This window comes from Panthera uncia, chromosome X (assembly GCF_023721935.1).
Source record: "Panthera uncia isolate 11264 chromosome X, Puncia_PCG_1.0, whole genome shotgun sequence".
In the NCBI taxonomy this organism is placed as follows: domain Eukaryota; kingdom Metazoa; phylum Chordata; class Mammalia; order Carnivora; family Felidae; genus Panthera; species Panthera uncia.
In genome coordinates this window covers 119,193,560-119,207,664 of record NC_064817.1, presented here as the reverse complement: position 1 = coordinate 119,207,664, position 14,105 = coordinate 119,193,560, and the positions used below count along the sequence as shown (strand labels likewise).

The window sequence follows — 14,105 nt, the reverse complement described above, 5'->3', positions numbered from 1 at the left end:
CACTCTGGAAAACAGCATGGAGGTTCCTCAAAAAACTAAAAACAGAACTACCCTACGACCCAGCAATCACACTACTAGGCATTTATCCAAGGGATACAGGTGTGCTGTTTTGAAGGGACACATGCACTCTCATGTTTATAGCAGCACTATCAACAATAGCCAAAGTATGGGAAGAGCCCAAATGTCCATGGATGGATGCATGGATAAAGAAGATGTAGTATATATATACAATGGAGTATTACTTGGCGATCAAAAAGCATGAAATCTTGCCATTTGCAACTACATGGATGGAACTGGAGGGCATTATGCTAAGTGAAATTAGTCAGTCAGAGAAAGATAAAAAGCATATGACTTCACTCATATGAGGACTTTAAGAGACAAAACAGATGAACATAAGGGAAGGGAAACAAAAATAATATAAAAACAGGGAGGGGGACAAAACAGAAGAGACTCATAAATATGGAGAAAAAACTGAGGGCTACTAGAGGGGTTGTGGGAGGGGGGATGGGCTAAATGGGTAAGGGGCACTAAGGAATCTACTCCTGAAATCATTGTTGCACTATATGCTAACTAATTTGGATGTAAATTTAAAAAAATAAAAAATTAAATTAAAAAAAAATAAAGGGAATATAAGACCCACCTCAAAAAAAAAATTAAAGGAAAAGGAGGATCTTTCCCCAATACTTTGCTCTATAATTAAAAAAAACACGTCCCTGTAGTAGGTTGAATAATGGCCCCCAAAGATATCAAGATCCTAGTCCTGGAAACTTGTAAATGTAATCTTATTTGGAAATATGGTCTTTGCATATGTAATCAAGTCAAAATGAGATTATACTAGATTAGAGAAGGCCCTAAATCCAGTTTTACTGGTATCCCTATAAGAAGAGGACATTTGCACAGGAGTTTCTCAGAACACTTGGAAACTAAAAAACACATGCTAATTAAACACTACACTTCAAAATAATCATAAAGGAAATCTCAAAGAAAATGAAAGAAGTACATTGAGCTGAATGCAAGATATGAAAACTTGTGGGGCTTAGCTGGAGCACTTAGAGGGAGATGTATAGTGCTGATTGCACATGTTGGAAATGACAAAGAGTCTCAGTAATCTAAGCTCCTACCTAAAGAACCTAGAAAAAGAAGAGCAAAATAAACCCAAATCAAATAGAAAGAAGGAAATTATATAAGAGCAGAGATCAATGAAATTGAAAATAGACAAGAAAATCAATGAAACAAAGAGTTTGAGCTTTGAAAGTTCAATAAAATTGATAACTCTCTACCAAGACTATTAAAATTAAAAAGAGGACACAACCTATATCAAGAAGGAAACAGAGGCTATCACTTACAGACCAAGCAGTCATCAATATGATAATAAGAGAATACTATAAACAATTGTACACACAAATTTCATGACTTAGATGAAATGGACCAATTTCTCAAAAAACACAAACCACTATGTTCATCCAATATGAAATAAATAATTTGAGTAGTCCTTTATTAAAGTAATTGAATTTGTAATGAAAAACTTCCCCCGAAAGAAATCTGGAAGCCCAGATGGTTGCACTGGAGAATTATAACCATTTAAAGAAGAATTAATACTGGGGCACCTGGGTGCCCAGTTAGTTAAATGTCCGACTTTTGATCTCAGTTCAGGTGATGGTGATCTCAAGGTTCCTGATATTGATCCCCACAACAGGCTCTAGGCTGAACAGCACGGAGCCTGCTTGGGATTCTCTCTCTCCTTCTCTCTCTACCCCTCCCCTGCTTGCACATTTTCTCTAAATAAATAAATAAATAAATAAACTTAAAAAAATTTAGAAACAAGAATCCAATGACTCCAAACCCAGCGCTCTTTTAAGCCATTTCCTGCTTTAAGCTGCATACATTATATTCCTATTTTAGTGATCCACTTCAACTTCCTTAATAACTGGGTCCTTTTTGAACAGTCTGCAGCCCACTGCTCATATGAAATGTAAGTGCCTAGGTTAGCAGTGGAATCTTTTACATCCCTGCTGAAAATTTTAGTGTTTGGGTTTTTTTGTTTTGTTTTGTTTTGTTATTTGGTTGTTGTTGTTTTTGGACTGGATTAAGACAGAGTTCTATGCCAATTTTTCTATAAGGAACCTGCTTGTTGAAACACACTGATCCAGATCAAATCCCAGCATTTGAAATTCAGGAAATTGTACAACCTCCCTGTTCAAGGGAAGTGTGTTTTGTACTCCTTAACATAAGCAATATGCTGCTGGGGATGTGACAATCTTTTCAATATTTAGAAAGATATGCTGGTGGGTGGTATTCACTGAGATGCAATATGACCTTTCTTTCCCTGTCCTCTTCCTTCTGCTTTTCATCACAGTCATATATCAATTTAATCACTAGCTTTCTGCTTCCTGGATGAGTTTCAATAGAAATGTGGATACTTGGGTGTTAAGATGTCCATTTTTGTGTGTTCATATATTTTATTTAGTCTATCAATATAAAGTCACTAAACTCAAACTTAAAATGACAGAATCATGTGCAGCAATGGTAACTGGCCTGGAAAAAAAACAAAGCAAAAAACGATTTTAGAAGCAAAAAGATACCAGTGAAGGGGAGCAGATGTGTCACCTGTAGTAAGCTGTGGCAACTGTAGGGCTCATTTGATTGTTTCCCATCTCTTAAGAGTCCCTGTCCTTTGTTGCCTGATGAACACTATCCTGAAAACTGTTATTTCATACATTTTGTCATTTGGGGCAGGAACGTTAAATCTAGTCCCAAGCACTCCATCTTCATTAGAAGCAGAAGTTTTTCAATTCCATGGAATACTATACAGTTATTGAAATAATTATAATTAGGATTAGAGAAAGATGAAACAGGGTTACAAGTGAAAGCCAAAGCTGTGGAGTAGCATGTAAACTATCATTATCACTAAGTGAAAAACACATATGCTGGTAGACTAAGACTGAATGGGAATAAGCAAAGTAAATAGCAATTGTGCCATGGTGGTGGGATTATGGGTTTCTTTAAAAAATGTACCTTTAAATGCTATAATTACTTAGGTTTTATAAGTTTTATAAAGTGAGAATTTTTAAATCCAGCTTTCCTCAAAACACACTAAGTTCCTCAGAACACAGTAAGTCGAAGGACTCTGGATTGTTCACACATTACACACTGCAGGTCCTGGGTAAATATCTGTTGACTGACTGATGAGGCAAGGCTGTCAACTGCATAGATGCCAGACTGATAGCCAGAGCTATATGGATGTCTTGGCCTCTTTTCCTAGCATAATTGCAATTAGTTTGCATGTAAACAGAACACTGCTCTGTTTAAATTAGCCTTTTTCTATGTAATTTCCTCCATTTCATACTTTCTTGAACAGAATGTTAGGTTAAGCAGAGGTATTGTGTTCAGAAAGTTTTACCTACGTACAAGTAGCTTGTTATCCTTCAAGGTTCTTCTGACTCGTCTAAGAATTAAATTTACATCAGACAGATTAACAGGAGAAAATTAAACACGGATATATCTTACAAACGTACATAGGAGAGACCCAGGAAAACTGAGTGATTCCCCAAGATGACTGAAGCCATCATCTTAAATACCATCTCCAGCTAAAGACAAAAGAAGATGCTGGGACTGGGGGAGTCAGTTATAGGAGGTGAGCAGGAAAAGCACAGTAATAAGGGTAAGAGTCTTGTGCAGATCTAAATGGTCGTTTACTCCATTGATGAATTTCTAGTGATTTAGACTCTTCCTCCTCTTCCTGGTACAAGGAGGGAGACACCCTTACAAATGGAGATTTCCCTTATAAATATAAATGTCTCTTACAAAAGGGTAACTTCTACTCAATTTTCTGAGCTTCCCCTGTGTTTGCACTTTCTTAAAAATATTCAGCCTAAAATAATCCTTATGCCAGAGACATATTTTGGAATGGTAAATTCTCCTCCCCTACAATGACCATAGTTGGAAAATGCACTCCAAAATCAGCACTTTATATTTAAAATATGTGCTCACAGTATCTCCCATGTTACAGAAAAGCTTAAATAGTAAAATGACTTGCTGTCTGCATAGTCCCAGAAACACACAAATCCTTTCAGACAAAATCACATACAGGCCTGAAAACCAAAGTGAGAGTCCACCCATCCAGCCTATCTATACTGCTCTTGGAATCCCTTTACTGTACATTTGAAGAATGCTATAAAAATAATACAGTGCTGTGACATACAATATTCGTTTGTGCATCTAATATTTATAAGTTCCTACTACGTGTGGTAAGCCTTGTTCAAGATATTTGGGGATATGTTGATAAACAAGACAGTCCTGCTTTCATAGAAGCTTCATTCTATTGCAGGGATACCAAAAATACGCTGATAAATGAGGTTCCTTTGAACATTCCTTCGTCACATTCAGATGAGAAAGCCTGGCAGATGACCACTCCTCTTTTACTGATGGGGAGATGGAGACTTTCCATGGGAAAATAACTTTCTCCAGGTCACAAAATTGGTACATGGCAGAATCAATCAGGAATTGACCCTTATCTTCTGAAGCCTAGGCCATTTTTCTCTCTGCAGCACAATCACCACTGCAGTGATCCAGCCAAGGAGCTGTGCCATGGGCACCCATGGAGTGGCAGGTAAGGTGGAACACCATCTACAGGGAAGGCTTTCTGGTAGGCTTTTTCTGTTCTATGCCTTTTTTTCTTGCAGTTTGACCTTATCTGCCAGACTACAGTTTCAGATCACTGAGAGCAGGTCCAGATTTCATCTTTCTATTAATGTGCATCCCTAAGATTCTCTCTAATAAATATTTCTATTAATGTGCATCCCTAAGATTCTCTTTAGTAACATCTGGTGAATGGATAAATGAACGACACATTCAGTGGCTTAGGAAAAAGATGGGGACAATCTAGGCTAATGAGGAGCTGGATGCTGCCCATGATGGGATGATGCAGTCTCATGAGCCTACTCACATTATTTTTGAAATGTACTCACAAGTCTAAAAGATCTTGAGCAATGGCATAGAGCTTAGCTTATTTTTTAAAGGTACTACAAGTACCATCCTAAGTGCTGGGGGCCAAGGGCAGGCTGCCCCAAGATGGGCCAGCTTGACATGAAGACTATTTTGAGTTAAAAAGCAATCAAAATCCAGCAGATTCAGGAAAAACTCTTTACCTCCTCGACAACTGCTTAAAAAAATTAGATAGAGGCCCTGCTCCAGACAGAGCTATCTCCATAGATAACTACAGTATACCACAGAAAGAGAGCTATCTCCATAGATAACTACAGTATACCATGAGCTAGGGATGGGGTATAGGGAGGAACCTAGCAATGCCTGTTTGATCAAAGTCCTCTGTGTGTCCCATTGTTTCTGAGTGGCCCAGAAAATATTTGTTTACTAAACATTTACTCTTTTTCATTCTTCTTAAGGATTTCATTCCTTCCCTTTGAAGTCCCAGATCCCCACCCCCTTTTCCTTAGTTCAGACGACATATATAATGACATATATACCTCATTTTGCTTGACTTCTTTGAAGTTTCCATGTCTGTGTGGGTTCCCTGTATGTACATTCATAAATTTGATTCTCTTCCATTAATCTGTCTCATGTTGATTTGATTCTTAGTCTGGTTAGAAGGACCCTGAAGGGGACAAGACCTTATGGCTCCCCAACACAAGTACAGTGGTTGCTGGCTCCCAATAAGAAATGGCTACAAAATGGCAGCTGTGGAACACCACTCAAGTGCTATGCCTAGATGGGATACTTCTCAAAATTAAAGTCTTTTTTATGTTGGCAACATACATTAACTAAAGAATCAATGTTACAAGGATAAGGATCCATCCATTTGCCCTACGGCTCTCTTATGTACGTACATCTGAGGCAGGAGCAGCAGGTTCAGCACACAGGGATTCCATTCTAGAAATTCTTATTTGGCCTTGAACACTTCTATAAAGAGATGAAAAGAGAAATGGTATGCACATCTTATTTTCCATTTAAATCTAAATTTTCTATTACACAGTAAAAATAAGGTTCAAAACAGAACAAATATCTATTTTTCTTAATATATAACATCATCAATCTTTGAGGTGCTGTTATTCCTACAGAGAAAGTTGCTCTGCACAGTATCTATAAAATAAATCATCTGGACCCTCATTAGAATGAAGTTTGTTTCGGGTTTCAGTGCCTCTGGTTAACAGTGGTGAGCAAAAGCAAGCTAAAAAACAAAACAAAACAAAACCCGCCAACGTGTATGAGTGAATCTTGATTTTTAAACCAACTGCAATTACAAAAAGAAATGCCTTCAGGCCAAATTTAATTTTGTTTCCTGTAATTAGAGAAACTCTGCATTCTTTGGCTCATTAACAATTCATTTCTGTCAAAATTAGAATTTCGATGCCCAAGGTAAGAATGCAGCTTCCTGGCACTGAAGTCTAAGTACTAGTTTATTTTTTAACAAATGAGTGGACGGTAAGAGAGAAGGGGAGGGGGAGGAGAGAATATGAGTGAATGAGAATCTGGGTTTTAATATTGAAATTACTTTTTCAGCCTTAAAAATTTCCTGAGGATCTGTTATAGAAATGTATTTTGTTTTCAAGAGTTTTTCTTTTACAGGCCCCATCACTCCACAAAATGAGAAACTGGAGTCTGATAACAGATATGATAAAAAGCATGTCCTTAGAATAGCAACGCAGTGACAAAATGGTACCTGTGAAACCCTCTCAATTTATTCAAAAGACAAGAAATTAACAGAATAACTGGATTTTTCTGCAAGGTTTCAAAAAGTCAATACTGATCCAATGGCTAAAATTTTTCCACTCATATTTCACAGGACCCATCAAAAAAATCAATTTACTTACATCATTTATTTTTAATGGTAGAAAACTAAGAAAAGTTTGAAAAAATTATATTTTGGATATCAAAATATATACCATTTAGGAAGTATTGATTTAAATTGCATAAAACAACTACTTAATGAGTAAATTCAGTCATATGTTGGGGCTATAAAATACTTACTATGTATTTCTTAATGGCTTGACTTTCAGCATCAAGTCACATAGAGTTACTTACAAATTTGCCCTGACATCATTTAAAAATAAAATTCCTAGAAGACTATCATCTATATTTTTAAATTTTTTTCAGTCTTTGACCAAATTTATAAGCCAGTTTACTCTAACTGAATGTTTTCTTTGTAACTGTGGGTACTTCTTCAAGGTCATTCACTTTCTGCTCTTTATTTATATTATCTCCTTGCACACTGCATTTTGTCTCTTGGCTTCAACTAGGAGCAACTCTGACATCTGCATCTCAAGCTATCTACCTTAGATATAGACCCAAATATCCAACTGCCTTTAGGACATGCAGTCTGGATGTCTAACATTAGACACCTTAACCCCAGGTGGTCCAATTAGACTACTCTTCCTCTTCCTCATCCTCCTTCTTATCCTCCAGTGTCTCCTCTATTGGTGACAATAGCCACCCTCTACCAGTCACTCAAGACTAAAACCTCCAGTCATCTTTGACTCATTCTCTGTCTTCTGTATGAAAGTTTGTTACTAACTTTCTGTCCACTTTTTCTACTTGGCAATTTCTTGAAGGCAGTGCACATACATTGAACCTCTTGCATTCTTAGCACCTAGCACAATGCAGAGCACTTACTAGGTGCTTCATGAATATTTTCTGAGTGAATGAAGAAATAAACAATCTGAGTAGCGAACTCAGTTGAAATATTTGCACATTCCCCACCCCAGATCTGCTTGGCTTGAAGCAATTACTTTCAAGAACAAACTGAGGCTTCCATCTGTTCCTTAAAAGCAATTAAAGGCCACTATATTGGCTTCTAAATAGTATCTTTTTTAGTTTTGAGAGAGTGATCACGTGAGCAGGGAAGAGGGTCAGAGGAGAGGGTCAGGGGAGAGAGAGAGAGAGAGAGAGAGAGAGAGAGAGAATCCCAAGCAGGCTCCATGCTCAGCACAGAGCTCAACATAGGGCTCAATTCCACGACCCTGGGATCGTGAACTGAGCTGAAATCAAGAGTGGGATGCTCAACAAACTGAGCCACTCAGGCTCCCCAACAGTAAATATCTTTATATGTGAGACAAACAGCATGTGAATGAATACATTGCTGCACTGTCCAATATGGCAGCCATTTACCACATGTGGCTCAATTGAAATCAAAATTAAAGAAAATTTAAAATTTATGCCTTCAGTCACAGCAGCCACATTTCCAGTGTGCAGTAGGCACATGTGACTAATGGCTATGGTATTACAGCATATTAAACAGCATTTCTATTATGACAAAAAGTTCTATTGGACAGTGCTATATCAAAGGATGCAGTGAGTTATACTGGACAAGACACTGACTTTGACAACAAAACGTCATGAGGTGATTATGATTTGCTTTAAGTCCACTGGCTTGGATATCAAGAATATAATAGTTTTCCAAATTCTTCCATGAATGTGTATTTCACACTTCTCTCTACATCAGGATAGATGGCAAATTTCTGACTTATAATCAGAATGTAAAAGTTACACATAAGCACATACATTGCTTAAAAAAAAGCATTAAGGAATATTTCATACCTAACTAGTCTGTACATGTAAATAGTGAATTCAGGCTCAGGATAGGAGGCATAACGGAGGGTTTGTAGCCATAAAATACTGCTGGCCTTTGGTTAGGCGCAGTTAATATAAACAGAACTTTCATTTTTCAAATCATATCAGTTAATTTTCAAAAGGAAAGAAAATGATCAAAGAACACTCTGTTAGATGTATTTACATGGAAAAAATACTTTCTAATATTATGAAGAAAAGTACCTCTGTATCATTATGTAAAACCTCAAAATGTTATTCCTAAATTGGGTCTTTAATGTTTCTTATTCTACTTTAAATCTTTACCAAGGTTTGATGTTCATTGCTAAAGAACTCAATGCTACTGAATTACTTTAATGGAAGGTTGTTCTTGGCTCAAAAAAGTCTACTTCTACTTACTATATAAATGAAACTATAGATATGAAAAACATGTCCAATGAATATTGTCCTTTCATAAATCAATGCAGTATAAACTAAGGTGGGTTTTGAACAGTTGTGGCAGACAGGAAAACTGATGACAGTAAAATATAATCTTAAATGTCTCTCCTTTAACTTAACAGCTGAGATGATTTAATATGAAGTGATGGAAGAAAGCAAAACCAGGTTTCCCTTCTTGGTTGCAGGCTGTGACCAGAGTTTAAGAAAATAATTTTCAAGGTTACTTTAACAAAAGCTAATCCATAGGTTCATAGAAGAAACCCGCTATCACTCTCTGTCTGAAATGGGAAATCTTAGGTCAAGGTGCAGGCAGCCACTTTTGCTTCAGGCCCAACTGCATCTCAGCCATCCTTGACAACTGGATTGGAACTGGCATCACCAGAGACTACCTCTTCCCAAGTCACTATACTTTAGGTGGTTCCCTAGGCATTATGCCTGACACAGCCTCCTATTTTTCCCATTTCCCTATTTTCACCATTGTGTCCAACATTCCAGAGCTGCCAGGTGACAGAATTTGAGGTTGCACAGACTTGGGCTCAAACCTTAGCTTATACTTCCTAACTTTGAGTCTTAGAGCAAGTATTTTAGCTTCCCTGAGCCCCAGCTTCTGAATGTTTAAAGTGAGACTCATAGTATGTACCTTGTATCATTCTTGTAAAGATAAATTAACATTTAGACAAAGTGCTCTGTAATCTGTACAGTCCAACGTGATCATCTCAAATGCCCTCATTAGTCATTCTCCCTTTGATTGCTCCATTCCTTTAAGTTCTTCTCCACTTAAATATATGATTTAGGATGTATAAGACTGTAATTTGCTCTAAAATGGTTCTTTTGTGATTTTAATTCTCTCTCCTAAAAATGTGCTTCACAAAGATGAGTTCTGCATATGTTATTGCTCTATTCCTTCAGATCCAAGAAGCAGATTCTCCAGTGTTAAGCAGACTGGGAGGTCAACAATTGCTATTGCTATCAGGGAGGAAGAGAGGTGCTGTATGGCTATGCAGCTCTCCATAGAATGCGCACTTGTAAATAGCCCCTGAATGAAGGCACAAACTGATCCCTACTAATACAAAATACCCTGCTTTTTAAATATTTCTTTTCTTTCACTGTAACACCTTTTAGTAAATAAATTATTGGAGAACATCATCTTAATAGATTTACATTATTTGAAGATAGAATTTGTTTTGAGAAACTCACCCAAAGGCAGATAGGCAAAGGGGATGATTTTGATCAGTTCAGGGAATCAGTAATTTGAAGTGAGTACTCCATCACCACCCTCAGTTATAAGGCAATTGCTAACTAATCTTACTCCTTACCCACCACCAATCTCACCTCTGACGGTAGGGGAGACACTATTATTTACTGAGTTCCTACCATGTGGTAGGTATCTTACACATATTATCTCTTTGGATCCTAAAATAACCCAATAGCATGTGTTCTATTATCATCCCCACTTTACAGATGAGGGAGATAAGGCTCCACAAGGTGAATAATATAGAAGGTCATGACAAATGACAAAGTCTGAATATAAACCTGGTCTGCTAAATCCTTATACCAGTGAGGGCAATAGTTATGTCACCACCATTCAGGTTAAAAGGAACAATTTGCCATATCAAAATATGCCTCTTTGTCACAAGGATTATCTTGAGCTGGTTATTTTTTTATTTTTATTTTTTAGAACGTGAACAGCACCAGATGCATTGTAGCCTTGATTTATTTTTGAATAGAAAAAAAGAAGAGACAGGGGATAAGCTGGTTAGAGGTACAGAAAGGAAGTGGCAAACAAAACAAAACAAAACTCCACAAATGGTGTCTGCACACACACCTCTCCTGGACTACACCAGTGTAGCTCTGAGCTTCAGTTGCAAGGAATTCCAAGTTCTCAGGATCTTGAAAACTTGGGGCCAGCAATCCTTATCGCACTGCTTCTACCAGCTCAGAAGTCCTGCCTAACATCATGAAATAAACCTGACTGTGCAACCAGACTGAACAGAGGCAAAGAAGACCTTGTCGTTGTCAGATAAGAATTTTCATCTTTGAGCCCTTTTGTGCATAAGCACATCATCCAGGTGACCAGTTCCCACAGATCGGATATCTACACCCTTTTCTCCCCAGCCCATCATCTAATTGGATCAAATATATGTTACAGACGTTGGCATCTCTCCACTACAGAGCCACATCCTTGGTGATTCTTCCATCAATATTCACATAAACCCCTTCTTCTTCATAGAACACCAGAAACTCCATGCCATCTGTGTTGGGGAGGATAATGATTGCATGGGGTTGGATAATACACTGGATCATAGAGTGTGGACTCATGTGTGTTGGTAGATAAATGTCATAAACTGATCCTGAATCCACATCAATGGCGTGGAAACCAGCGCAGGATCCATACAACACTTTCAAACTCTGGTCTTCCTCAACAGTGAGATCTGCTAGTAATGGCTTATGTACCAATTCTCCAAATGACTTAAAGGCCATAAATTTGTGATATGGTTTGGGTGCCCACACATACACCTCCACAGAACTCTTCAAAGTAATTACCAGAAATTTTATTCTTTCATATTTTACAACTTTATACTGTACGCATCCTTCCAAATCCTATATAGCTGTCCATCCCTGCTTCTTCTCAACTTCTGAATCATTGTGAAATATTTTATTTCTTAACCAGGACAAATGGTAGACATGTAACTTTTCCTTTCTGCCAGATATTGTCATGAAGACGTTCAAGCCTACAAGGACATCCATTTGCTGAAGTCGCCTTTGGTTGATCAGAGAATATACCTTCCCTTGGCCACTTCTGTCCAGGAGCATCAGGCCACTCTGTACCCATTGGCAAATTCACTCCTTATAAGGCAACACACAGAATCTTGGAGTTAATTCTCTTCTTACATTTATGAATCTCTGGGGTGTCATTTTGTTGCCTAGTGTTGGTGGGATTCATACTGACTACAGAGCCCTTCTGGGTAGGATCTTGCCTTATGGCTTCTGGTGTCATTCCATCACAGGAAAATCCCACCACAGAAGTCACTGTTCTCCCACTAGATGGAGAAATCTGTAGCAATCTGGGGGTTATAAAAGGTGTAAAGGAGAAGGAAGAGTTGTGTTTCTAGAATGTGCTACCAGCAGCTTGAGTCTAGTGGACAATTAGAGTGTCCTCCTTGGATGGGATCATGGCTGGTTCACCTTCTACATCATCATGGACAATCATGGTTTTCATGGATTCTGTTTCACCATTGCTCAGATTCAGAGATGATGCTACTCTGGTGTCCTCTGGTCCAGAGGCGGGTTCCTCACCCCTTCTTGTTCTACATCATTGCCTTCCTCATCTGTCATCCCTGACTCCTCACTGGATAAGAAATAGTCTGCCATTTTGTGTGGGGGTCTCACATCTTCCACTTCTTGAAGCGCTTTGGCCAGTATAGTCAAATCAGCAGGCGTGAGAGTTCTAAAAACTTCTTATCTTCAGGTTTTTTCACTGCATTTTTGAGGCACTGAGATGGATAGTCATTGGATTTGGATGACAATCTCACTCTGAAGAGCTCCCCAGAATCGCTCTGAGACCCAGGGTGGGACCCAGGCTGGGATCTTGAGTTGTTGGGCCCCCAGGAACTGCCACTACCAGGCCTGGGCACCAGTTTCTCCACTCTCTCATACAGCAGCCTGGGCTCAATACTGCTGGTGAAGTTTCTTTGACCTGCTTGGCTATTTTGCTGTCCACTGCCTTGCAGTGGGGAATCCTGCTGGGACAGAACAGGGAAACGAGATGTTGTACTCACAGGAACCTGTGGCTCAGTTGGTCTCTGCAGGGCAGAAAGCATAGACAGAGTTGCCACTGGAAAAAGACTGATCTGAAAGGCAATGGTGCCTTTAATACTCTGCCTGTCTGCTTCGACTGGGCTTCAGGGGATGTGTGGTTAGTTTTCCTAAATCTGTCTTCCACCTCTTGAACTCTGTCAGCAGTGAACTGGTTATTCTTAAGAGACACAGGTCAACCTCTGAAAACTGGGTAGAAGTTACACTTTTGTAAGAGAAACTTACATATAAATGGTAAATCTCCATTTATAAATGGTAAATCTCCATTTATAAGTGTATCTCCCTTTCTAGAAACTCTTATCAATGGAGAGGGCAGGGACTTAAATCTGCACAACCACCATACTTTTTTTTTTTTTTACTGTGCTTTTCCTGATATCCTCCATAAATGGCTTTTTCCCCATACCAACATCTTTTATCTTTAGCTGGGTATAACTTTTAAGGTAGTGGCTTGGGCAATTTCAGGAAATTTCTCGGTTTTCCTGGGTCTCTCCCTATGTGTGTATACAGGAGGTATATATGCTGTTAAACTTCTGTTTCTCTCCTGTCAATTTGTCTTTTATTATAGGACATCTCAGCCAAGAACCTGGAAAGGGAGGAAAACTTACTTTTCCTCCTCTACAAGGGAGTAGTAGAAATCAAATAATCTTTAGTTTTGCTCAGCTCCAGCTGGAAATGTCTTGACTTTGCCATGCCAAGTGATACCACATGTTTGGTATGACTTTGTTTTTATTATTATAGCATGTATGCCCTGTAAATTAATTGACCACATGTTAAAATCAGTTCCATTCCTTTATAGTCACACCACAAGCTAACCTATGAACATCTTCCACAGAATGAACCACAAATGAGTATGTGTTTTTACCAACTCTGCCCAACAGTCTGTACACACTACTATGCTCTCCATTCTTTCCAAAAAGGGTGTGAACTTGCCTCACTTCTGGCTCCTTCTTGGTTTTTCTTTTGGAAAGCCTCTGCTTTCCAGGACAGGAGCAGACTGATTCACCAAATCAATTTAACATCAAATTTGCCAAAAGCCAACTTGCCAACAGACCCTTTGGCTAAATGACCAATAAATCAAAGGGATCTATTTGCAAATTGGTCAAATATACTGATGTAATAAAAACCTGTTTTTTCAAACTATTCATAAAATTTACAGTGCAATGGATTGCCAGAGCTCAAGCCTGTAGTAGAAGGTAAGGAATTCAGAATTCTGGGACCTTCAGATACCAACTTGGTTCCCAATGTCCTTCTCTCATGGACACAAGTTCCTGCTCAACCCAACATGAAGCTGT

The 14,105-nt window shown here is 38.4% G+C and overlaps 1 protein-coding gene and 1 pseudogene across 1 annotated transcript in view; both read right to left on the bottom strand.

Moving 5' to 3' along the window:
* The window catches only part of PASD1 (PAS domain containing repressor 1), a 103,895-nt gene that overhangs the window by 12,265 nt on the left and 77,525 nt on the right, over positions 1–14,105 (bottom strand). The window contains 1 exon segment of the mRNA XM_049643306.1: positions 5,844–5,916. Coding sequence (XP_049499263.1) covers positions 5,844–5,916 — 73 coding nt within the window.
* Positions 10,111–12,979, bottom strand: LOC125932051 (mitogen-activated protein kinase kinase kinase kinase 4-like; annotated as a pseudogene).